We start from the raw sequence: 25,073 nt of genomic DNA, 5'->3' as shown, positions 1-25,073 counted from the left end.
GACCATCGGGCTCAATTCAGTGATGAACTGGAAAAAATTATTCTCACCCAAGTTTTTTTATGCACCTACTCTCTTATTGTTCATAATGTGGCACTGTATCTGAAACAAGTCCATCTTTTGCCACCTATAGGAATGTGGTCAGGTATTACTTGAATTATTTTTTTACAAAGAATTTCGTCAAACTTGTTTTCTTGATTCGAAAAAAAAAAAAAAAAAAAAAAAAAAAAAACTGGATGCGAACAATTTTTTTTTTCAATTTTTTCATCCATCATTGTTCATGACTCCAAACATTTGTACTGCTTCGATTTTCCAAAACATTTATTCTTTTGAATTTTAATGAACAAACGTGCAATGTATTAGGAAAAAAAATAAATAATTTTTTTTGACTTATCAGGTGTTAGCATGTTATTCGTTCAATAAAATTGAGACACAAAGACTATATATATAATTGTATATTTTTCGCAATAAATTGAGAAATTTTTCCTTCTTTTGAGACGTTCGCGCGTCGATATATAAATGTATGAGATATTGGACAAATCGGAGTCATATCCTGTGGTGTATAACAGACGTCCCCCGCAACAACTCCCGCGAAATCAGACTCAAATCCAGCCGAGGAGAATTTAAAAAAATCTAACGTCTCATAATGTAATGACAATGATTTATTTTACAGTATATAACTTACAGTATATAATTTACAACAACAGTATATAAAAACTGGTATGGCTGTAACCAGATCTTATCTCAAAGAACAAATCGTATTTACATGTGTTGCTTTTTTCTTATATGGATGTAAATGCAGCTGTATAAATAATGCATCAAACATTATAAATAAAACAAATCAATGTGTAATGAAATAATGTTACATTAATATTTAAAAATTAATGTTAAAATGTAAACAATGTGACTCATAACGATTCCTTATACTTATTGGATGTTTTTTCCTTATTAATAAGAAATTTCAGCTGGAATGATTTCTGTCTTGTTATCTTTTGTAACAAGCTGAAGGAGACTTCCATTTGCTGGTCTCTCTTCATTCTGGGACCATTTCCAAAAGAGACTAAAAACATTACAAAGAACATTATTATTATTAGTATTGCGACAAATTTTAATAACCATTCGTTTGTACAAATTGTATTACCCTGAAATAAATTCTAATGGAGTCCAAGTGGAGGTGTCAGCTTTTGGCATCCATTTACGATTCATAGGAGTATCTAGAGTGACTGGTAAGATACTGGCTACTAGAGATTGAGCTGGAAGACCACCACCTTCTGCTGCTAGTGATTTGGTCAGTTGATGAACTGCTGCTTTGGCTAATCCATAGCCAATCATTCCTATATAGAAATTAACAGTTAAATTTAACTAAAGTTGTTTTGACCAAAAAAAAAAAAAAACTTGTTTAAGTAAATACCTGGAGTTGCCTCCAGTGCTGCCTTGGCACCAGTTAATGATAAGAAACCACCTTCTCTGAGATAATGGGCTGCAATTTTAGAAGCAATAACTGAACTCCAAACACTTTGCTTCCACATCATGTCACAGCTCTTAACATAGTCTTTGTGGGAAGCATTACCACCTTGCCATCCGCCAGCAACGCAAATAACTCCATCAAGTTTATTTTCTCCAAGAATTTCTTTAACTTGGCTCAAAATACTTTCTTCCTACGAGTTTTGGATTCATAAATAACAAATTTTATTTTTTACCTTTATAAATGAAAATTTTCATATCACCTGTTCAAGCCAATTTTGTTGAACATTCACAATAATATTAGCATCCGCTTTTTCACTTTGGCTCATATCAATTGATCCAACCCACTGAAAGATAAAAATTTTGGTTGTATTTTTAGCTTATTGACCTTTGTAAACTGTTATCTACTTTTTTGATGAAACGTATTATCAAAAAGTGTATCAAAAATTGTTGGTGAAGTCAAAATATTTAAATGAAAGCAGTATATATACAAATAATACCATGTAAATGAAAATTTATGTAATAACAATTTTAATTATTTTCGAATTATGATGTACATTATTGCTCTAAACAAACATATTATTTCTTGAATACCAAGAACGTTAGAGGGACATTCACATGACGTGATTCACACAACTCGTTAGCGGATTTAGAAAGTACTGCATAATGTGGATATAATGTAATTGCATGTCCTTGTGCAGGATATTAACTGCAGTTGCAAGAATGTTATTTAAAATTTAAATAACATTCATGTTGGCTTTTGTGTAAATTTTTCTACACTCGATAAAACAAAATCAAAGAAAATCATAAAAGTCGTTCAAATAAATCAAATAGTGAGTAAAAAATCTTTAAAAAATTGTTTTATTGATAACAATACATCATTATTAATGAGCTAGTAACAGTTATCTTACTCAAATAAATTTTAACGCAATTTTCTACAACATATGTTAGAAATTTTTTCTGAGCCACGTAAAAATCAATAAAATCTCACTGCAACAAGTGTTTCCACCCTTTAGTATAAAAAAACGCAGCAAAAAAGGACTATGGAAAAGAAAAGCCGGCTCTTGATATGTTAAATGTGTGAGAAAAACAAAAAAAAAAAACAAAACAAAACCTACCCAGTTTTTTGCTTTGAACGTCTCGACGCAAACGGAGCCCAGGGCACCCTTGCCACCGTAAACGAGAACCCTTCCAAGTACGGCTGCCATTGTCACCGTTGATCGTCAAGTGTATACTACGCGGAGATCACTACTCGAGTAACTAGAAAAGTGAAAGGAAAACTTGTTGGAGGCAGTGAGGGTGAGGGAGGAAGGATTACGTATACATACGCGAGTGTATGACGTGAACAAAGGCGCCGAGATTTAAATGATGTGTAACAGTTGTACGAGGTAATAAAAATTAATTTATTAGCTATCTGCTGTAACTAATTATCAATTGCAAAATATTCTATAGCCATATAACAGATAAAAATTTTATCACTCATACTGATTTAAAAGTACATTTCATTACATTCACGGTTTTTTTTTTTTTTTTTTCATACAAACAAACAAAATTCTTACAGATAAAAATGTATGAGAAAAAAATGAAGCATTTAAAAGTTGAATGTTCGTTTCCTATTTCTATCTGGCCAAATCCTTGTTTTCAACGATCCAGAAATGTGACTTTACATACTTTAGCGGGATTCTCTCGGCACCATTTGCTTTGATCAGTCTTGAGATCAAGTCTCTGGCTCCTGGGCTGATTTGTGGAGGCCAGGTTACATCGATCCTTTTGATCTTTGCATAAGTCTCATCACTGGTTTCGCTTAAAAAAGGTGGACATCCGACCAAAAACTCGTAGCACAGTATTCCCAGGCACCAGTGGTCCACATATATGTCGTACTTTTGTCCGTTAATCATCTCTGGCGGTAAATAGTCGAGAGTACCGCACATTGTGGCACGTTTCGTCGTGGGTGCGTGAACCGACCAGCCAAAATCTGCCAATTTGACGTCGCCGTTGTAAGTAAGGAGTAAGTTTTCGGGTTTAATGTCTCGATGAATGACATTATTCATGTGACAGTACTCCAAAGCATCCGCTACTTGGTACACGTATTTTGCGGATCGCTGCTCGTTAAACCGCTCTTTGGGCTGCCTCTTGAGTTCCTTGTATAACTCACCTCCAGCTGCAAACTCCAACACCAAGTAAATTTTTTTGTCATCGTGGAAGTACGTCAAGAGTTGTAAGATGTGAGGATGCCTCAAGTGCGACTGAATTTCTATTTCTCTGAGCGCCTGCTTTTCTACTCTGTTCTTTACAAGTTCGGATTTGAAGAGGGTTTTCAGAGCCACCATGTAGTGGGTGTTCTTTTCTCGTGCCAAATAAACTCGGCCAAACTTGCCTCTACCAAGGGGAGCACCAATCTCAAAGTCGCCTAAGCCCCACTGATGCCTGTAATAAATAAGTATCGTTAAACAGAAATTAAATTCTTGACTCCAAATGTTTGTTTCGTACTTACTTGTCACTTCGATTCTCAGTGTGTTCTTTCATTATCTGGAGAGTTTCTTCTACACCAGCAACATAAGCTTGAGGTGTGTTTGATGGAACCTTAAACGCAGTCGCCGTCATTGTTGACAATAGTGTGCAGTCAGAAAATTGTCTGCAACAAAAAGTACATGTATAGATTATTCACATTGCATCGAAAATGAGAGTAAACAAAGGTTATAAAACAAGCACCCGAGAAAGTTTTTAGCGTTGCACGTGGCACATTTAACTATTTATTCATTTTATGTGCACAAAAACAGTTTTTTAAACAAAACATGCATATTTCATTTAACGTTGGATTAAACGATGTAAGCAATCAGTGAAATTTAAATCTCAACAGTCGTATACGTAAACACACCAAACCGGACCAAAATGCGAGTTCTAATTAACAAAAAAAGTAAAAAATGCCTCGATAAGTACTCACACAATCGCCTGATTGAACAATTTGAAAAAAAAATCGCGTTGCCTTCGCCCAAAAAAACGTTGTCTTTTTTTAACAACAATGCAAAACCGAGCTCGTTTTTTAACTGTCACAATAATACAACCAGATACAACCAGGGCTACCAATATTGCGATATCAATTGGAGGGAGGAGAAAAACATGAACAAGGTCTGTTTACCGTTTTTTGTTTAACATCCGAACAAACCAGCAGTTACCTAACTTTTACAGAAAACGCGCGCGAAAATCTACTTCGTACGTAACACACACCTGATGGTGGATGGCGTTAGATTTTGGTTGTGTGTTTCATGCTCGTTTATTTACTATTTGACTAATGTGTTTGTATTTATAATTGTTTAAAAAGTTCATTGGGTCTTTAAGTCGTGAGCAAAATTTCATACAAACGTTTTTCATCAATCGTGTGACGAGTGTTTTGATGCTCCCGTTTCCGCAGTTGAGCTAAAAAAAAAAAAGAAAATGGATTTCACCCCCAAAAGGAGGAAAACTGAGAAACAAGAGAAAAATGCTCTTCTGGAAGCTTATCCCCACGACCTGCAGATGTACAAAGTTCCGCCAACTGGGCAAATGACGCTGATTGAGTTTCAAGATTTGGCTTTTGAAAGGCAAAAAGGTATGCTGTGACTTGTTGCTATTTAACGATTTGGATGTAAAAAGATCTATTGTTTGTTAAATTGATTATTTTCATTTAAGTTTTGCAGCTGCTGGAAATCACACAAGCCCAGCAGCACAAAACACTCGAGGAACTCAAGACGGCTCTCACAAGTGCTCTGAAGAAAGATGGGTTCAATCACTACGCCAGACTTTTAAATGCAACTGGCTGTGCAAGCCACACGGATCAAGACATTCAATCGAGAAGAAAAGATCACATATCACATTTTATATTGCGACTGGCTTATTCTTTGAAAGATGATCTGCAAAACTTTATAATTACTCACGAAAGCGAGCTGTTCAAGCTGAGGTTTTCTTCCCTCAACAGGGAAGGTCTGAATCAGTTTTTGGCTACCAGTAAAATTCGTTACACTCCAGTAAGTTTTAAATAGAATCGAAAAGTATTTTGTGTAAAAAATATAAAAACAAAGTTGTCTGCCTTTGTTGTAGGTCTCACAAGAGTTTAGAGATGAAAATAGAGACAACCTGTATGCATCAACGTCCAAAGATACAGATTTTGAAAATATTGATTTTTATGAACTGCCGTTTGATGAAGTTGCAGAGCTGATATCTGATAGAAGAGTTTATCTGCACAAAGGCATGGCCTATGTTCCTCAGCATGATCTCATTTCAGTATTTATGACGCACTTTAGAAATAATTTGCGAATTGAACTCAATGTAAGTTTTCAGTAAGACATTGGTTTACTAATAATAATAGTAATTATCTTAAAAACGTTTCATTTCAGAATGCCAAAAAGTTTGTCTTGAAAAATTTGGATGACGAAAGACTGCAAATATTCCTCAAAAGTTTGCCCGAATGCTATGCAGGTATGGAGAAAGTTGTTTGGTCATCAGAAAACACACCAATCTCCAAATTAGAAGATGTTAGTATTTTTCTTTTCTTTTGCATGTGAAAATTATTAAAGTCAATTAATTAAGACAATCTAATTTTAGCTGTCGAAAACGTCATATCCACTTTGTATGAGAATAATGCACGATGTATTAACAACCACACATCACTTGAAAAATACAGGGCGTATGCAATATGGACTGTTTCTGAAAGGCATAGGTGTGACTGTTAATGATTCCATTGAATTTTGGAGAAAAGAAATGACCAAGAAGGACGATATGAACGACGACAAGTTCGACAAACAGTATCTGTATCACATTAAATACAATTACGGCAAAGAGGGAAGGCGCGTAGATTATCGTCCTCATGGTTGTAACAAAATCATAACTACGCCTGTTGGGCCTGGTGAGGTGCACGGCTGTCCTTTTAAGCACATGGACACAGATGAGCTAACGAAAAAGCTTACCGAATATGGAATACCTACAACAGGTTTGTAAAGTTTAATTATTGCTAATGTATTTTCATATATCAATGATGTTTAAAAACGTGTGCTACAAAGGTCGTGTCATTTTTAGATAAAGCGGAAATTGCTAGGTTGTCCAGTGAAGGTCAATATAACTTGGCTTGCTTCAAATATTTTGAAAGCACTCATGGCCAGCCTGCTAGCAGGGTGTTTCTTCACCCCAATCAATACTTCAACGAGAGTAGAGAGACATTAACCAAAGATAAAACGAAAGGTAAATAAAGTCACATAAAATGTAATTAATGATACACAATCGTAATATATACATTTATTTATTTGTTTGTTTTACAGAAGAGGAAAAAGTTACGCAGAACAGCACTCAAGCGCCGTCATCTCCCGAGTTGTTTTCACAAACCGTCAGAGTAAAAGTTGACAGCAATTTAGAAACGAGCAGCTCACACGTTACGCCGTCCCGAACAGCCGAGAAGAAAGTAAAGACAATAGATAGGCGCTCGGAAAAGATGAACCCCGTGAACATTGAAGCACTCCTGAATGATGACAGCGACTGAAGTGTCCCTTGTCGAAAATCTCTCGGATACTTTTTTTTGTTTTTTCTACTCAATTACGCGCAATCACACGTAACTGCTGACCTCGGCGAGGCGCTGATACTTGGGAATAAAATTCTCACCGACGTCCTGGATCATACTAACGACGAGCTTCTCCATGTCGTACTCGTGCTGCCAGCCCCAGTCCCGGCGAGCTTCGCTGTCGTCGAACACTTGTGGCCACGTGTTAGCTAAACATTTTAACAATTTATTATTCACTAGAAATTAATGAAATAACATGTAAATAATATATATTTTGGTTAATATCACTTATAAATATAGCATGATGTAAGATATGAACAAAGAGCAACGGCATCTCGATTTCGTACCTATATTCTGACGGCTGTCCGGATTGTAAGTGACCTGAAGCTCGGGCAGGTGTTTCTTGATCTCGGCGAAAAGCTCCTCGGGCGTAAAACTCATGGCGGTGACGTTGTAGACGCGCCTCTGAAGCCGCTCGCACGGTGCGTTCAAAAACTGGAAGAGGGCCGACAGGCAGTCGTCGATGTACATCATCGGCAGTCTCGTGTGTGGCTCCAGATAGCACTCGTAGCGTTTGTGCAACAGGCCTTCGTGGAACACCGCCACCGCGTAATCTACACGTGAACATGCAAATGATTTTGTGAATGCGATGTATCGCATGTCGCCGTGCTCTTGGACTCTTTCTCCGATTACCCGACGGATCGACTTATTACCTCGTTCAAACTCACGAGTGATCCACTTGCCTACCTCGGCGTGAAACACGCGCGCACATTCGCGACAAGATCTCAAGCACTTTGTATAGAATCACTTTTGAATGTATGACCGATTTGTTATATCTTACCGGTCGTACCACCACCGGGTGGATCGCTGCTGATGACGCCGGGGAAGCGCAGGCAGCGAAAATCCAGGCCAAACTTGTGATGGTAATACTCGCCGAGCAGCTCGGCGTGGACTTTGCTGACCCCGTAAATCGTCCTGGGCCTCTGCACTGTGACGTTGGGCGTGGGGTTGCGCGGGGAATCCGGCCCGAATGCCCCGATCGTCGATGGCACGAAGATACGCAGGTTGTACTGCTTCGCCAGTTCGATGACATTGTGCAGGCCTGTACGGTCAAAGACAACACTTTTCTTTATTAATTCTCTTCAATCGGGTCTCGTTAGTTTTTGAAAGCGAAACTAAATTAATTTGGCGACAATCTAGCGACGCTTTTACTTTCGTTCCTCCACCCGGTGAAAGAAGAAAAAAAAAAAAAAAAAAAAAAAAAAAATACATACAAGTGCGTATAGCATCGCGCAAAGAAAGTTCAACGTCGCCTAATCTCGCGGATCTCGGTTTTCCGGCGCTTTTTACCAGTGCACCCGAGAGAGCGAAAAGTGAAAAAAAATAATACAACAACATAATAACACGAGCGCGCGCGTAATGCAAAAATGATAACGCGGAATGTGCAGCAGCAGCAGCAGAACTTAATTCTCATCAGCTGTTGTAAGGACACTACCCTCGCTTGCCGGGCAATTACACAATAATATATGTACTTTCTCTCGGTAACGCTTGGACTTTCGAGCAATTATTTTCGGCCGCGGAAAGGTGAACGAAATTTGTTTTTCTAGCGCTCGCGCGACAACGTCGAATTTACCGATCTCCCGACCGCGTCGATTCGCGGCGCAAACTAACCATCATCGCGGTTAATTAAAAGTTTACTCGAAAAATAAAAAGTATAGATATATATGCTCGGTTCGTCAAGTGGATTATCAAAAAGTATTCGGACACGTATTTTTTTACATAAAGACTGTTTTTACGCTTGCGGTAATTCTCAGGGACTTTTTTTTTTTTTTTTTTTATATTTTAGAAGGAAACGAAAAAAACTCGGGGAATCATATGATTAAACGGTACATCATATTATATACACCTTAAAGGGACACAAAAGCACTATTTTTTTGATGTTATACTGTGGTTTGTGCACTCGGCTAAAAAAAATTAGTTTGAAGTGCATCGTTCACAAATTTTTTTTTTTCTTTTTTTTTAATTCAAAAACTCGTGTTCTGTTTATTTACCAACTCACCCCACTAATATTATTATTATTTAGTATTATTCCAAATTAAACTGTACTCGGCCATACACATGTTGATAAAAATTGTTTAGTTCGCGAAGAAAATGTTTATACACTACGTAGACGTATACATGTATACCCTGGAAATATATCCGGTAAAAGCCCATAAGTTGAAGATTGAAACCGTAGGAAGCCCGATAAATAAACGCAGACCGTATGATTAAGCACATCAAAATTCGCGATGAAATCACGACGCGGTGGATCGCACACGTGTGTTTTTTGCCGCATTACGGCGTCATCGGCCCGACCCGAAACTCCTGACTTTTCATGCATCTTGTCTCTGTCAGTTGTTTTTGTTTACTTGGGGGGGGGGAAAAAAAAAAAAAAAAAAAAAAAACACAGGCGTTAAATATATTCTTCGATAATCTACTCGATCCGGATAAAACTGGCAGTTGGAGGAAGAAAAAAATGACCTTCGATGTTGATCCTGACCGCGAGGGGTACGTTCTGCTCGCCCACGGCGCTTAGGAGGGCGCTGAAGTGAATGAGCCAGTCAACCCGGTAATTGACGACGATCTTCTGGAGGCCCTTGAAGTCGAGTATGTCGGCAAATATGAAGGGCCCGTTCATGAGGCTCTCGTCGACTGGTTTGATGATGTCCGAGAGGATGACGTTCTCGTCGCCGTAGTTCTTGCGGAGCAGCTTGGCGCACTCGGTGCCCAGTTGGCCGAGGCCGCCGGTGATCAAGATCCGGGGCGGCTTGGCGCTCCTATCAATGAATCGGCCCAACGCGTTGTCCGAGGTGCTCGTCAACCGGAGCGCTCGGCCCGAGTGCACCTCCCGCCGGAAGCTCTTCGCCAGGCTCGCGCCCATCGTCCTCAGAAGCTGTTGTCCTAGCATCCTCTTTTTTTTTTTTTTTTTTTTTTTCAGCCTAGAAACCGTAATGGGAATAAGTGATGGAAAATCAGGCCCACTCGCGCGGTAATTAAATCGCGATTATCGATTAGCCGTGACAAAGTGCTAATGACAAATATACAATATACACTGAGTTTTATACTTGTTAGCCTTGCTCAAACTCAATGTGCGTATGTGTATACTAATCGGATTTGCGCGAGGTGTTTTTAATCATGTATTTTATTGGTATCGGACTTTCACTTTGCCTGTACCGATTTTCGATTTCAGTTGATATTTGACAAATTACCGAGTCCTTGAGATTTACAAAAAAAAAAAAAAAAAAAAAAAAAACCTAATTCGATTTTTCCCGATTTTTGTTAAAAATAGAATAAAAATGTTTAACAGCAAGCCATCAGAAGAAGAAGAAAAAAAAACGTACCAAAGAGTGGAAAGCCAGACAGGTGATCGGTAGAGAAAAATCTCTGGCAGCGCGATCGGAGTTGCAACGCGTAACAGACTGATCGATTCCTTGCGGACAAACAAGCGCGGTGCTGCAGGTGTGTGGAGCACAGAGCCAGTGCGGAGCAGCTATTATGCTTGATTATGAGCTAGCCACTGCTACTTCCATATACCCACTTGGATATTTTGAAAAAGAAGAAAAAAAAACTAGTTGGGGCGTCTTTCTCTTCCCTCCTTTTTTCTCGACGCGTGCGAGCGATCGGAGAGAGAACCTGCTGATGGATGAGAAACGTGTTCTAATCACCACCGATCTTCTTCGCTTTATTTATAGCTCCGTTTCCTCTCATTGGTTTTTTAAAATTTTTATTTATTTATTTTTTTTTTTTTATTGAATTTTCGGCATAATGTTGACTAAATTTGAGTTTCCATCGCAGATACTTGTGATGGTGATTGTTCTTTTGTTTCTACCATTGGAATTGGATATTCGCGTCCTCGTTTATGTATACCTTTCATAAGACTTTTATGCAAAATGAACACTCGATCATCGAAGCAGAAATTAATTCAATGCCTGCGCGCTTAGAAAATACGCAGGCAGTTTGGAAAAACAGTGGTATCGATCTTCGTTTCAATCGGCATTGGAAAAAAAAAAAAAAAAAAAAAAAAAAAGATCCCCGTAAGTTCTATGGGTACATCTATTGCTAGTCCTTTTTTTAAACCCAAAAATCACACGAGCATTCCATGGTGTTTGACGACTTGGACGTGAAAAACCGGTCCTCGTTTGGCCTTGTGTCCCCGCGCGTTGTATACCTGTGTAGCATGAATAAATCACCGATCGGAAGGAATGAGGCAACTGGAGGCTCGGCAACGGGTCGACCAATCGCGTTGGTCCTAAAAAATTTCTTTTTGGCTCTCCCTCCCCCTCTCCTCGTGCAACAAGATTTTAAAATTCTAAGAACTCAACGATGTTGTTTTCCGTGTATGAACCGGTTGTCCAAGACCCATGCACGCCCAACGATTTAAAAGGTCCATCTTAGGGTTACGTTGGTTTTTCCCGTATGTTTTTATTCCTCAAATTTTTTTCATTCCCGCGTAATCGGGGATTGTTTGTTATCCACCAAACTGCACGTTTCATGCTTTGGTTAAAACGTTATTTCTTCGGATTTCATCTAAACTCATTTGAGGAATTTGAATGATATCGGGATAAACAATTGTTTTTTGTATGTTAGAAAAAAAAAATTTCCAACTTCATTTTTTATTAATGAGACAAAGAAAATCCAAACAATCGTAAAGTAAAAATATAGAATTTTTACCGATCGGCAATCAGATTTATAATACAAACGATAATGGAGTCGTTTATAATGTTGAAAACAAGCTATTCATTAGGTATACGTACGTAGAAGTGCGCTGATTCAATTGAATGATAAAACTTTTTTTTATACGCTCAAGTGTAAACTCATCTTTGGCTATACTACATGAACAATTCATCAACAAGTGAACAGCGATTTATTACGTGAGTTTTAATAAACTTTTAACCAGTGCAAATACAATTTTTTTTTTTTTTTCGAGTAAACTTCGATTATTTATAATAGAAAAAATAAAAACTTGAAATTAGCGCTGGCAATTTACAAGTTTGTTTCTCTCTACCATCCTTTCCACAAACAAGTCTTTTTTCAATTGAAAATTATTTTTTTAGTTAAATTAAAAAACCGAACACGATTACTCTATAACATACTAACGAAACACTTTACTTTTCGGAGAAAACAATATTTATCCGTTTTAAAATTTTTTAAAAGTAAACTAAACAAAGTAACGACAATCTAATGAAAATTGCACCTGTTGAGGATATACACAGACCAAAAAAAAAAAGGTATTCAAGAATTTCAAACAGATTCATGTTGAAAAATAAAACGCATATACTTGTATATATGTACGCACATAATCTCCTAATTGAGGATTTACGAGCTGGATATCAAGCACTAGGGAGTATAACAATTTTTCCTCAAGAGTAAACACAAACAGTTATGATTCTAATAAGTGACAAAAAAAAGCGATATATTAGAGACCCAAGCGTTACAGAAAGATTTTTGAAAAATCGACCATCCCGCTCTTGCTAGAGTCAAATCAACTTTAATCCAAGCAAAGAGTTTTAACAAAATACCCTTTTGCTAATTGTTCGTACATTGAGGAATGGACTTGCGATTGAACGGCACTCCAATTCAAATGAATAAATCATTCAACTCGGGAGTCGCGCAAATGTGTAATTCACTGCAATGACAATAAATAAAAAAAAAAAAAGAATCAATTATGATCAACAATGTGCACTATATATTATACAGAGAGGTAAGTATATACGTGCACATAGCCATACAAGAAAATGGTAATACACGCATGCATGCACGCGTGCGCGCGCGTTACACATTTCGACAGTGCGCCATCATCATCATCAGAGTATGTATATATATACATATATTTACGGGTGTACTTACCGCAGTTTAAGCGTTCCGCTGGTTGCACCCCCCTCACACATGGGCATACAAGTATATACATACGTACAGATTATACATTACATATACGTATGGGAGTCGAAAGGGGTATTACAGACGCGTCTCTTGCCCCACCACCCCATCGCGGGAGGATGTCGGCTCCCGGATAAGCTCGTGTTTGGTGCCTATAGAGGGGCATCGCGAAATACACGCGCACACCCACCGGACGACCGGCAACTCCAGTCTGCGATTTTTCAGTCGGACTTTAGCCTTCGCGCGGGTAACGAAATAGATACTACCCACCGAGAGTTTTTCTTCCTTCGAGTATATTGTATACTTACACGCGGTGATTTTTTTTTTTTTTTTTTTTTTCTACCTACGCAGTGCAACGTATAACTAGTGCGGATCGTTATATATACCTTGCCCAGGGTGGGGTATAATTGTGCTATCGGATATTATTTTGTCACATTTTTTAAGTACTTTCCCCGTTGAGGAGCATCAGTTTCACGCTTGATGGACGATCGATTTGTTGCTTTGTCGCTCGCTTCCGGGCACGCATGCTGAGGTACACACTTATATTCCATATATATACATTTATTACCTGTATTGTATGTGTACCTAATTTGTGTCGTTCAAAAAAAAAAAGATCGATCTTACCGATAAAAATCGGTTTTACGGTGGACATGGAATCGTTACAATAAATTGCGATCTGAAATAATGAAAATGAAATCATTATTTTCGTACATCGTATAATGAAGCTCGTAGTACTTAATAAGAGACGCGTAATAATACACGTTTTGGCTATGCATACATCGTGGATTTGTATATATTATATATATGGGGGGTGAAAACGCGCGCGCGTCTATATATTATATATATAACGATGTAGTATACGTATAGCAAAGCGCAAGAAATCACTTTCACTCTCTTCCCTCCCGTCGACTTCTTATAGATTATTACCCCGATAGTCGCGGTCACTTATTTTTCGACGCGTCCATCCTTTCTCGCGAAGGTATACAAATATAACTTATACTCGTACAGGGCTTACCTCACATTGGCTCGCGCTAAAAGTTAGCTGCGATATCACAACTACACGTACTGTTGTTTTTTTTTTTTTTTTTTTCTTTTTAAAAAACAAAACAAAAATGATGATTTTTTTTTTTTTAAACCAAGTGTTTATTGATTGATCAAAGTACTACAAATTTTCATCGAAATACAATTGTACGCGGATTTTCAAACAAAAATAATTACACGTGCTACATTAAAAGCTGTATTTAGATAACCAGGGTAATGTATACCTACACCGTAAGCGACGCGTTAAACGTATACACGCAAATATGTTATATTACACGGATGGCAAGGAAAAGCAAAAGACATGAAAGAAATTCCTACACGATGCGAGTCGTACAAGTATGATGGTAAGCATCGTGTATGTAACGCCAACAAGTCCGTACGGAGCGGCACAACGAGAGCACATTGCGCCGGTCTATTACGAAGTTTCCGAGAGCACAAAGAACTTTCTTGGATTAAAAAAAAAGAAAGTACCGCGTGGTGGGTTTACCCGAACCATATGTTGTGTATATATGTATCTACAATGCGCGCAACTCTCATTGCTAAAAAAAATCGGCACTACCCTTCCTACGGCTACACGAGAATCTCCAACAACCAAAAAAAATAAATAAATAAATAAAAAACGCAGACGCAATAATTAGCAGAGCGCGCCGACTCTTTGCGGTATATATTTCGCTTGCGGAGGAACAAAAAAGCAGAATCAGCTCCGTGAGGCGCGTGTATATGCCTCTCCTCCACGTTCCAACGGCTTTCGGGGACGGCCTCTCTGGATTCTGTTATGAAACACGCGCACGTATATATACTGCACCTCTTCTTCGTTTCCGCGAGAGAGAAAAGTTTGGTCTTGCGAAGAGAAAGAAAAACAAAGCGTGTGCCTTATATGTATACATGGGACATATATATATATATATTTGTGTGTATACCCTATGTACTATCCGGTGATAGGTGCAATGGGGCGTTTCGTCAAAAAAAAAAAAAAACCGGAGAAATGATCGCACGTCCCATTGCGCGAAAGCTCGGTTTTGCAAGCTCTTTGCGCAAGGGTTCGGGGCTCGATCGGATGACGAGCAAAATATCGGGGGAAATGTATAAGAGCGCGTTTTTGCCATTGTTCTCGCATGAATTGCATCCACTCTTATGATGTATGCAACGAGTTTGAAGGAAAGCTTATTTTCCTTCCTTCTCTTGGGGTGCCGAACGGAAGAATTGCGCAAACCAGGAGCGAAAGCATGATGTATGTATAGCGTACGCGTATGGCTCGAACGATGGGCCGTACAAGTAAGTATAGACACATTTGGCCATTTGTCAGCAGGGAGCCTTCGAGTGATATATGCAGTGCGTGAAATAGGGCCAGAGGAGCATCTCTGTATGCCGCGAAAGGGAAATTCGTGTTTTCCATTGCCAATTTCTTCTTTTGATGAGTATTATGTATAGCGTGTGTAGTTGTCGAGGACATTATCAGAGTCATTTTTGGACTTGCACATTGGTTTTTATGAGCAAATTATTCAAACGTATTTGTTTATTTTTTTTTTTTCCCCATGAGCAAAAACACCGAGAAGCCGATGTTAAAGTTAATCGTAAAAATTGATTTTACTTTGTTAAATCAATACATATATATACCTGTATTTCTTTGCGCGCGTGATTTGCTGAATTCGGTGCTGTGTGCTTTCGTTTCCTGATTTTAAGAAAAAAAAAAAAAAAAAAAAAAAAAAACCACCGATCCATTAACTACTCGATTGGAGTGTATATAGGTATCGGAAGATGAAACTAAAAAAATAACAACAGCAAAAAACACAGACTTGGGCACGGATACTATTTCAAGTTTTTTTAAAAAGTATAATGTTTTGTTTAAACGAGTGTAAAGCATCATTTCTGCCAAACAAAATGTTTTAAATTGTACTATTTAAAACACAGTGCTAAACAAAATTTTTTACCAGCCACAACATTTGGTTGGTCAGGGTATTTGAAAAAGTATTTGATTTGAAACACTTGACAACGAGCTTTGATATAGGTATAATATATGTATTGCACTTATTTGCCAGAAGAAAATTTTTTTCCAACCATTGTATCACAAGTACATAGTTGCTAAGTACAAAATTATCATAGAAAAAAATTGCCCTTCACGCGGGAAATTTTTTTTTCTTTTTTTTTTTTTTTTATTAATGTTAGAGAGACAATAGTTGTACCCAAGCCTCTGTGCACACAAAGATCGATATGACTCGTCACTATCGGCTATCCCGTAATATTGTGGGCAAGTGAACATCGTAGGCGCGTATGTCCCGTGAATATTATATACACTTACAAGAAGCCGACACGGCGCATCATATAGTACCCGGGGCGCGACGGCGCAAGTGAGTGTAATTATTACGGACGGCTGTTGTCATAGCGGTGTCCCTTATTTATAAATGTATATATATATATACGTTTTGTTGTGTACGTGTATACAAGTGTCGTTCGTCTTTGGAGATGTGGGTATACTTATACGGTTAGAGAGCCGCTGGTTATTCGCGGGGGAGGCCAATTTTGTCGGCTGCGACCGTGACCGTAGTGGTGGGTATATATTTGTATGGACACATAGTCACCGAGGCTCGAACACATTTTTCACAGCGTGACCGGTAGGCTTCTTCTTCTGCCAATTTTTTTTTTTTTTTTTTCTTTCACCATCACGCAGTTGGGCGCTTCGGGCGATTAAAAATCCTCTCCTCCGGTGTTTACGGGTGCATAATATATATGTATACTCTTGGGAAAAACCAAGGGGAAGGAGTCGAGTCCCGGAACGACGGGTACACAAGTTTTTTTTTATTATACACCAAGGCCGCCCTGCTCGCGCGTGTTACAATCATGCATTTGGCATTGGGTCAAGGCGTTACCGTTTCTTAATCGCGCTCCTTTTTTCTATAGAAAAAAAAGAGCAAAAAACAAAAATACGAAAAAAAATTACAATGTACGATCGTCGTTTGCTTCGAAGCGTCGGCGCGTGACATATAAGTTTCATGTGTACAAGAGATCGGTATGTAACGCATGCAGCTACTGATGCGGAAATGTTTGCCCGATCTCTCCATGCACCGGCCGACAATTTCAATCGCAGCCCCTTTGTTTAACTTTGGATTAGAAAAAAAAAAAAACCATGCATGTATACCTTTCGATTTCCTTTTAATTGTCTCCGTAGCACCTGCACGGGTATACATATATGTATAGCGATTTTTCCACGCTTACGTAAAAGCTGCACTGTATACGCCACGCGTCCCGTTGGCCGTCCACTTCGGACTCTTCCGCCCGATCTCATAACTGTGCTCCCTGTGTTTTTTTTTTATACATACTCACACGACACGTGGCCAAACAAAAGACGGGGCAACAGTATACAATGGACATTTTCAAAGACGGGTCGCAAAAAAAAAAAAAAAAAAAAAAAAAAAAAATCGGTAATAAGATACAAGAGTACAACCGATTTTTCTCTTTAAAGGCCATGTAGCAGCCGAGGGCGTCGTCAATCGGAGCTATCGAAGAGGAAATAAAAGCTCCATCAAAGCTCAGAGAGAGAGCGGTGATATGCACGATGGGTAAGCCACCCGAGGGTGGAGGCTCGTTCGCCCGTGCTCTCCTCCTGGTGTCCGGTTGGGCCGTGCTCTGCGCCGGCCAAGAGTATGGCTGCCCGCCCCAGGAAAAAATACTGCCCTGCAGGTGCTCCACCCGGGATATGGAGTTTCAGATATGGTGCGTGTGCGCGCGACATTATATCTATATGCATACGTATACTTGATTGGTCGTGTGTTCCTCGAACCGTGTCGAACAAACAATCAAACGGATCTAATATATAGGTGCAGCCACAGCGAGTTACCCCGGGTGCTGGAGGGCTTGCAAGCGGTCAGCCGTCACGTGACCCACCCTGTGGACGAGCTCATTCTGGAGAACAACAACCTGCCGAGTCTGCCGGGGCACGTGTTCGCGAGCTTGCGCGTCCTACGGCTGATGTTGCGCAACAACAGGCTCGAGAGGGTGTCCTCGGGTTGGCTCGAGGGCCTCCACGACTCGCTGCTCGAGCTGTTTCTCGTGGAGCCCGAGCTCAGGTCGCTGCCCGTCGACAGCTTGGAGAACCTACAGGGCCTCGAGGCCGTCACCCTACAGAGCAAACTCATCAAACGACTGCCCAGCTTCAGTGGTACGACATGGCTTACCAAACAATACTTTACCCCACCGTCACATTCTTCCAAATTACAATTTTATTCAAGTTTTCCAGAAATTATTGTATGATTATCAAGGCATATACCTACCGTCTGATAAAAACGTACACTATTTCACCACCTGTGTTCCGTGTCGAACTAAACGATTGATTTTCTTGAGCAATTGACACAGGAAGTCTGTAGAGGGTGAAACATGTCTGTCACCGATTTTACTTACGTGTTAAATCTGTGGCAATCGAGTTTTTTCACTCCACAGCTTTTATACAATGAATTTTACCCCATTCAAAAGTGTCGAGTAAGCGGGTGATACAATTTATAAAAAAAAAAAAAAAAAAAAAAAAAGAAGTTTCAAAATCAAAAAAAACATCGCGAAGCACTTGACCAGCGCGGCTACGTGTATGTATTGACGAAAGGTCGTCCACGTGTTTAGGCTTGCCGAAGCTGCGCTACCTGCAGCTGAACTCGCCGTCCCTGCTGGAGCTGTCACCCCGTAACTTCCGCGAGCTGGCCTCGCTCGAGCAGCTCCACGTGTTCGGCAGCCCGAAACTCAGCCGATTGGAGGCCGGTCTCCTGCGCGACCTGTCCCGACTGCAACTGATCAACGTCACCGATTGCGGGATCAACTGGCTGCACCCGCGGGCCCTCATCAACCTCCCCGAGCTTAAAGAGCTCTCGTTGGCTGGGAACGCGATTAGCGACGCTACCATGGTCGGCCGAGCCCTCGTCGATCTACCGGCTGTCTCGGTCTTGCACCTCGACCGCAACAGGATACCGAGGCTCGAGGCCTCCTTTGCCGACCTGCCCAACCTGTCGAGGATCTCGCTCAGCTTCAACCGCATCACCGAGATCTTTCCCGGTGGGTGTCATACATCACCAATGGGGGGGGGGGATGGGCAGTTATGTACATACGTGGGGCGATGCTGATTGACGCTCGAATTTTTGGAACAGGTACATTTCAGCGGGTGCCGCAGCTGCGCACCTTGAATCTCAACCACAATCGCATCCACCGGATCCACCCGGAGTTTTTTCCGCAGCGTGGCCGTGAGGCCAACAACCTCGAGGAGATTTGGCTGATGGACAACGACATCGGCCACGTCTCGGAGATCCGCGCGGTGCTCGAGGCGCTGCCGAGGCTCAAGTTCCTCGAGGCCAGTTTCAACCAGATCCAGGAGGTGCAGTACGGCGCTCTCCACGGCCACTCGAGCCTCGAGCGGCTTCACTTGGACTACAACAGGCTCGCTTTTGTCCACTTTTCGGGCATGCCCGCCCTCAGGGAGCTCAGGCTGCGCAACAATTCCCTCACCAACGCGCCGGACACGCCCTTCTGGGACTTGCCGGGACTCAAGGTCGGTGGTTTTTTTGCTTCCCAGTATTAACATTTATTATTATCAATTTTAAACTTACCAATGGAAAAATTTCAATTGAACAAGTTTTGTATCGATATTTTTTCTCCATTATTGGTCAATGTTCAAATTTCCATGGAATACACTTTAACGCGTAAATTTGCATAAGCTCATATTCTTTTGTGTCTCAATCTCTTCGAAAGAGTAGAGTATCTTGATCGAACGTTATATACATTCCACGAAAAATCGGTGTATGAAAAAAGAAAAAAGTAAACTAAAAAAACCTCCCGAAACGACAAAACCAGGGCCTGGACATATCGGGTAACTTTTTCCGGCACGTCGAGCCGCGGCTGCTGGCAAACCTACCGAGTCTACGTCGCCTCGACCTCAGCGAGAACGCGATAGCCCTGGTCGAGCCGGACGCCTTCCTCGGCACCCCAGCCCTGGAACACGTGAACCTCTCGGCAAACGCCCTCTCCGTCCTCCACCCGATGACCTTCCGTCACCTGGTCCACCTGTACGAGCTCGACGTCGGCTGGAACCGGCTACTCGAAATCATCCCCGGTACGCCCACGGTCTTCATTTCGCTTCCTCGCGCTTACGAGAACCCACAATATTGTTACATTATATCCAGGACTGCCGCGGAACATCGAGCACCTCCACCTGCCGATGAACCGCATAATCGCCCTACCGGTGAGCCTGAGCTCCGGCTCCCTGGCCCTGCCGCTGCTACGCACCCTCGACCTCAGCGCCAACGGCATCGAGCACCTGCCCATCGGCGCGCTGTCCGGCCTGCCGAGCTTGCGCAAGCTCAACCTGGGCTTCAACGCCCTCGCGGCCATCGAGGAGGGCAGCCTCGACGGTCTCGGGCGGCTCGAGCAACTCGACCTCAAGTACAACAGGATCGGCCAGCTGCACGGCCGGTGCTTCCGGCCCCTCAGAAGCTTGCTCGAGCTGAGCTTGCGGGGCAACAGGCTCGAGCTCATCCGGTCCGACGTCTTTCAGGACAACGCCGCCCTCGCCAGGCTCGACCTGAGCCGCAACAACTTGGCCCAACTCCCACAAGCTGCCTTCGCCTCCACCAGGTTAGTTCCTTTACGAAAAGTTATGACTCATCTCCACTGGTTGGGAAATACAACCAGAAACATAAAAGAATAAGCTGTAATGCGGTAGTTTCACCCAAAGCGTTGCGCAACAACGGCTGGAGAGAAAATTGTCCGTTCGCGTGTCTCTGTACAAATACAACGCATACATACATATACAAGTGCGAACGGAGGCGAGGGACCGTTTCACGGCTCGCGTTAATAGGGCTCATCCCGATGTTACACGCGCGGCGCGTGACAATTAATATTTCGCTCGTTAAAAAAAAAAAACAAGTCTTTGTCCCCGAGGGCGTTATTTTAGTTTTGCGAAATCCCACATATTGTTCGCCACATGAGCACGAAATTGTTATTTTGTCCAGAGAGCTGCGGGAGTTGTACGCGTCGCACAACGCCCTGCAGGAACTCCCGAGCTCCCTGCACGGTCTCGGGGCCTTGGAGATCCTCGACCTGAGCCACAACAAACTGGCCGTTTTGGCCCCGGAGACGCTCAGCAGCCTCGCGAGCCTCGTCGAGCTGAGACTGGCGCGTAACCGGGTGCGCGAGCTGCGCGAGGGTGCCTTCGATCGGCTGCCGAGGTTGGCGCTCGTCGACCTGGAGAGCAACGACCTGGCCCTCGTCGAGGCCAGGTCCGTCCGCGACTTGCCCGAGCTGCAGGCCATCAAACTCGGCAAAAACCGCATACAGGTAAGCGTTGACCGTTTGGCCCTCCCGGTGGGGCAATTTTGTTGATTTGGCGTGACCTTGTCGTGGCAGACCATACCGAGCGGCGCGTTCTCTGAGCTGCCGGTGCTGCAGAGCGCCGAGCTCCAGGAAAACCGGATCCAGGACATAGCCGCTGGTGCCTTCGTCAACGTGCCCCACCTGCTCTTCCTGAACCTCAGCCACAACCAACTGACCGGCTTGGACAGCATGGGCCTCGACAGCTTGCGCTCCCTCGAGGTACTCGACCTCAGCGACAACCGCATCTCGCGCGTCTCCGGCGACAGCCTAGCCGCCATGGAGTGGCTCGTCGAGCTCAAGGTGAGATCATCGTTTTACCAACGAGTTTTCTACACGGCATACATCGTCATGCTCGGGGAGCGCACTTTCTCGCTGAAAGTGAAATCGCTGGGCCCCAAAGTTCCATCTCTCGTGTGATATATATGTATACCAAGTACGTCCCGATCTCGTTTCCCTGCTGAGGTGTGTTTCTATTCTTCTTCTCCTTCTCTTTCCCCTTTCACGATAAAAGTACATATACACACGGAGTGTTGCATATCATTATATAGGGAAAAAGAGTCAGAGCGTGACGCTCGTTGTAGTGTGTGTATAGGCAAAACTTTGTGTGTACATTGTGAATGGATACATCGGGGATCTTGTTTTCCTTTCAGATGGACAACAACCGAATCTGCGCGGTCCAGGGCTCGCCGTTCGACGATATGCCCCGGCTGCGCGTGCTCAGTCTCAGGAACAACAGGATGGCCTCGGTCACCGAAACAGCCTTCAAGCGTCTACGCTCCAACATCGCCGTCCTCGACATCGACGGTGAGCCATATATGTTGCACCATGGATTTATTCATACAAAAACAATATCCAATTCTCAATGAAAATCCATCCACCAGGTAACCCGTTGTCCTGCTCCTGTGGCATGCTGTGGCTACGGGGTTGGATCCAGCAGGCCTCGACCGACGGCCCCCGCTGCGCCGATGGCTCGCTCTTCCGGGACGTCCGGCTGTCCAGGCAGGACTGCCAACGCGAGCGCCAACTCGAGCCGGTCCAGCCGGGTTGCGAGCCCGACTTCTTCGGTACGCACCAACATAAATATAACACGCATCTCAGCCCAAACGACAAACGTGGGTTCCGTTCCTTCATTCCTCGTCTGCGTGTCCACACACAGTGCAAAACACGGAGCCGGCCTCCCCATGGTCGGTCGACAAGTCACCGGCGCGCCATCCCCCGGGAGTTGAGGACGCCACCGACTACGACGCCTACGAGGATTACGAGGAGTACCCGAGCGTGGTCAACTCGAGCGACCTGACGGCCAACTCCCTGCAGGGTGGCAGCGAGCAGTCGGTGCCCGTGGTCACGTTGGCGCCTCAGGCCTCGGCCAAAAACACCTCGCTGGCTAACAATAAGCGCAACCCCCAGATACCGCCGTCGCCCAGTAGCTCTGGATTCACCTTCTTCGGCGTGCCTCTGCCGAGTCTCAGTTTTAGCTTGTGGGGTATGCACGCCGTAACGATTTTCATTGTATTTTTCATAGTGCATATAATATAAAAGAAACGGGTAATTTTGCGGTCAGGCAACGCGGGTAAAAAGGACCGGAAAGACGACTCCTCTGGGTCCGGGGTGACAGCGTCGTCGCGGCCAGGTCGCAGTCGTTACAGGAACTTTCCTCCGACGGAGCCGGAGATCCACCGGGGTGGCTTCGTGCCTTTGCCGCGGGGCCAGGGTGGCTTTGTGCCGATCGCCGACCCGCGGCTCGAGGAACGCCGCCCTGGTGGCAACGGGACCGCTGGGACCTTTGACGAGGGCGTTGGCCAAGTGGTGCTCGAGCGCAAGAGCACCAAGACTACCAACTACACCGTCGGGAAGATCGAAAGGACCTCCGGGGCTCTGCCTCGCAACCACTCGAGTAATTTATATTATTTGTTTTTTTTTTTTTGTTTAACTTTTCTGATGCAAGTATAGTTTTAATGGGAAGTATAAAACCACATTCGCACCGCAGGTACCAACAAGTACACAAAGCTCCGGCATCCGGTGATCAGAGACAGCGAGGAGCCGTCAGCCGAGAATTCGGGGAAACCGGCATTCATCCCGACGCAGAGACTCACGAACAGGGAGCCGATCATCGTCCACCCGTACGAGGGGTCCGTCGAGGCGGACGAGACGCTCATCTCCACCGAGGTCTACCGGGACGAGATGATCGAGTTCTCCGAGGGTGGCGTGGGCAGTAGCTCCGAGATGGCAGGTAGGATCATGTGGACGACCCCGAGGAACTCCACCTCCGCTGGCAACGGTACGATCATCGGTGCGGAGGGTGCCACCAGGTCGACGATGCTCCGAGAAACCGTCACGGCGAGCGTCAGTGTTTTCCCACCAAAGAAGAGGACAGGGCCGAGGGGCAGTACTGCCGGGACCAGCAAACTGAGGGTCTCCACGTCGACGTTGTCCAGCTCGAGCGACTACGAGATGCCTACGGGTGAGTTTTCTTGGATCAGCTTTGGATGGAAAAGAAAAAAAAAAAAAAAAAAAACCAATTGAAAAGTGGTTTCAGAAACGACGAGCAAGCTAGAGGTGCCGGCAAGGGAAAATTCGCCGACCCGGGGGACGATGCTGAAATCAGCACCGGTCACCTACAACCCCGACCTCGCGAGTTCGACGGGCCACACGCGAAGCTCGGAGACGGCGGTATTCCTGGTGCCGGGAGGCCAATTACCGACGGTGTCCGTGTCGTCGATGAACAACCGGCCGGTCGGCCGGCCGATCATCACAAAGGTCTCGTCGCCGCGCGTCGAGTTGACCAGCGAGAGCAACTTTTTGGGCCCGACCGCGCCAGCGGGGAGTACCGATCGAGTTCCCGGGGAGAAGCCGGAGAAACTGCTGGCCAAGGAAGACAACCACCTGAGCGACTCGACCCTCGACGAGCGAGTCAAACCGGCCGACGATAGCGCCTTCGACTGGTACTATCGGCAATACAACGACACGAACCTCGAACCTTACGTTGGTATTGTTTACGAGGACACGCGCTCGTCGACGAGTCGGGCGACTGTTCTCGCTGTTGCCGGCTCACCCGTGCCGATCTGGCTTTTGACGGTCTACTGCCTTGCGGCTCGCGTGTTTGCCTGATGCGGTTGGAGTCGCAAAATTGTTGTTTTCAAGCATTACCCACGTGTTTTACCAAACGTGCGATTCATTTTTATTATTATTATATAATTATATCAGAGTTTTTTGTTTTTTTTTACCTATATGTCGTTTATGCAGGGACGGGCTAAAGGTTGCTATGTGGATGTGTTAAATATGTATATAATCTTGGAGCTTCCAGTTTTCCAAATTATTGTTGTAACAAACACGAATTGCATTCATGAAAAAATTCAACCAATTTTTATGGAAATATCGAATAGCTGTGATGGTGTATGTTTGATTTTATGAATGTTTCTCGTCATATTTTACACAAAATACTATATGAATAAATTTAACGCACATCGCTGCCTATAATTACTTGTGCATCTCTGCTATCGTCTCTCTATACATATATATATACGTATTAGTTTGTTTTAAGATTTCATGAAAAAAGTATTATTTGTACATATAGGTATCAACTATAGTGTAATTGCACATTTTTTAAACAATTACAGAAAAAAATGACAACTACCAAAAAAAAAAAAAAATTTAAGTAGATAGTACCCACATTATTATTATGACATTGTATGTAGTATAAAAGCTATATTTTATCGAGATGTTTACCAAATTTCTCAACGACGTGAAAAAGTATGAGACACTTGAACAAATATACATAAGACCG

At 43.0% G+C, this 25,073-nt stretch overlaps 5 protein-coding genes across 7 annotated transcripts; 2 read left to right on the top strand and 3 right to left on the bottom strand.

Annotated features, from left to right (window-relative positions):
- Nucleotides 1-597: 597 nt before the first annotated feature.
- On the bottom strand, nt 598-2,717 carry Dhpr (dihydropteridine reductase). The gene is made up of 5 exons (XM_014364561.2): nt 2,580-2,717; nt 1,725-1,808; nt 1,409-1,655; nt 1,139-1,331; nt 598-1,057 (listed from the first exon to the last, which is right to left on the bottom strand). The coding sequence occupies exons 1-5, from the start codon at nt 2,667-2,669 to the stop codon at nt 946-948; spliced, it is 726 nt and encodes a 241-aa protein (XP_014220047.1). The 5' UTR covers nt 2,670-2,717; the 3' UTR covers nt 598-945.
- Nucleotides 2,718-2,918: 201 nt separating this feature from the next.
- Nucleotides 2,919-4,535, bottom strand: aurB (aurora kinase B). Of its 2 annotated transcripts, none has more exons than XM_014364490.2 (3): nt 4,406-4,535; nt 3,956-4,096; nt 2,919-3,888 (listed from the first exon to the last, which is right to left on the bottom strand). In XM_014364490.2, exons 2-3 carry the CDS (start codon nt 4,063-4,065, stop codon nt 3,081-3,083), a joined length of 918 nt encoding a protein of 305 aa, XP_014219976.1. In that variant the 5' UTR covers nt 4,066-4,096; nt 4,406-4,535; the 3' UTR covers nt 2,919-3,080. The 2 variants fall into 2 exon arrangements, with proteins under 2 accessions (XP_014219976.1, XP_014219977.1); XM_014364491.2 differs by lacking the exon at nt 4,406-4,535 and adding an exon at nt 4,174-4,313.
- A 180-nt stretch (nt 4,536-4,715) lies between these two features.
- Nucleotides 4,716-7,273, top strand: LOC106647919 (DNA primase large subunit). Of its 2 annotated transcripts, none has more exons than XM_023389134.2 (7): nt 4,716-5,050; nt 5,131-5,465; nt 5,539-5,766; nt 5,835-5,972; nt 6,043-6,427; nt 6,514-6,675; nt 6,756-7,273. In XM_023389134.2, exons 1-7 carry the CDS (start codon nt 4,897-4,899, stop codon nt 6,968-6,970), a joined length of 1,617 nt encoding a protein of 538 aa, XP_023244902.1. In that variant the 5' UTR covers nt 4,716-4,896; the 3' UTR covers nt 6,971-7,273. The 2 variants fall into 2 exon arrangements, with proteins under 2 accessions (XP_023244902.1, XP_014219974.1); XM_014364488.3 differs by having other exon boundaries at nt 6,753-7,273.
- On the bottom strand, nt 6,753-9,956 carry Tdh (L-threonine dehydrogenase). Its single transcript, XM_014364489.2, has 4 exons — nt 9,509-9,956; nt 7,830-8,090; nt 7,336-7,602; nt 6,753-7,197 (listed from the first exon to the last, which is right to left on the bottom strand). The coding sequence occupies exons 1-4, from the start codon at nt 9,933-9,935 to the stop codon at nt 7,034-7,036; spliced, it is 1,119 nt and encodes a 372-aa protein (XP_014219975.1). The 5' UTR covers nt 9,936-9,956; the 3' UTR covers nt 6,753-7,033.
- A 7,542-nt stretch (nt 9,957-17,498) lies between these two features.
- Nucleotides 17,499-24,397, top strand: atk (artichoke). Its single transcript, XM_023389120.2, has 14 exons — nt 17,499-17,656; nt 17,761-18,101; nt 18,554-18,979; nt 19,072-19,469; nt 19,772-20,030; nt 20,101-20,551; nt 20,929-21,253; nt 21,323-21,589; nt 21,940-22,093; nt 22,171-22,345; nt 22,402-22,772; nt 22,851-23,183; nt 23,277-23,750; nt 23,826-24,397. The coding sequence occupies exons 1-14, from the start codon at nt 17,499-17,501 to the stop codon at nt 24,395-24,397; spliced, it is 4,704 nt and encodes a 1,567-aa protein (XP_023244888.2).
- Nucleotides 24,398-25,073: the final 676 nt, after the last annotated feature.

This window comes from Copidosoma floridanum, unplaced genomic scaffold (assembly GCF_036245765.1).
Source record: "Copidosoma floridanum isolate Cflo_tuat_1 unplaced genomic scaffold, Cflo_Japanese_pri ptg000012l, whole genome shotgun sequence".
In the NCBI taxonomy this organism is placed as follows: Eukaryota; Metazoa; Arthropoda; class Insecta; order Hymenoptera; family Encyrtidae; genus Copidosoma; species Copidosoma floridanum.
The sequence above is the reverse complement of the archived record's forward strand: the minus strand, read 5'-3'. Positions and strand labels throughout refer to the sequence as shown.

Bases quoted from the DNA above. Each gene is read 5' to 3' on its own strand.
- atk (XM_023389120.2), top strand. From the start codon at position 17,499: ATGGGTAAGCCACCCGAGGGTGGAGGCTCGTTCGCCCGTGCTCTCCTC. The intron at 22,773-22,850 runs GTATGCACGCCG...TTTTGCGGTCAG, and splicing joins TCTCAGTTTTAGCTTGTGGG to GCAACGCGGGTAAAAAGGAC. The intron at 23,751-23,825 runs GTGAGTTTTCTT...AAGTGGTTTCAG, and splicing joins CGACTACGAGATGCCTACGG to AAACGACGAGCAAGCTAGAG.
- aurB (XM_014364490.2), bottom strand. From the start codon at position 4,065: ATGACGGCGACTGCGTTTAAGGTTCCATCAAACACACCTCAAGCTTAT. The intron at 3,889-3,955 runs GTAAGTACGAAA...TATTTATTACAG, and splicing joins ACTGAGAATCGAAGTGACAA to GCATCAGTGGGGCTTAGGCG.
- Dhpr (XM_014364561.2), bottom strand. From the start codon at position 2,669: ATGGCAGCCGTACTTGGAAGGGTTCTCGTTTACGGTGGCAAGGGTGCC. The intron at 1,656-1,724 runs GTGATATGAAAA...CAAAACTCGTAG, and splicing joins AACAAAATTGGCTTGAACAG to GAAGAAAGTATTTTGAGCCA. The intron at 1,332-1,408 runs GTATTTACTTAA...ATTTCTATATAG, and splicing joins AGCACTGGAGGCAACTCCAG to GAATGATTGGCTATGGATTA.
- Tdh (XM_014364489.2), bottom strand. From the start codon at position 9,935: ATGCTAGGACAACAGCTTCTGAGGACGATGGGCGCGAGCCTGGCGAAG. The intron at 8,091-9,508 runs GTCATTTTTTTC...TTGACCGTACAG, and splicing joins GGTCAGGATCAACATCGAAG to GCCTGCACAATGTCATCGAA. The intron at 7,603-7,829 runs GTAAGATATAAC...GTTCACGTGTAG, and splicing joins ACCCGGTGGTGGTACGACCG to ATTACGCGGTGGCGGTGTTC.
- LOC106647919 (XM_014364488.3), top strand. From the start codon at position 4,897: ATGGATTTCACCCCCAAAAGGAGGAAAACTGAGAAACAAGAGAAAAAT. The intron at 5,051-5,130 runs GTATGCTGTGAC...TTTTCATTTAAG, and splicing joins GGCTTTTGAAAGGCAAAAAG to TTTTGCAGCTGCTGGAAATC. The intron at 5,466-5,538 runs GTAAGTTTTAAA...CCTTTGTTGTAG, and splicing joins GTAAAATTCGTTACACTCCA to GTCTCACAAGAGTTTAGAGA.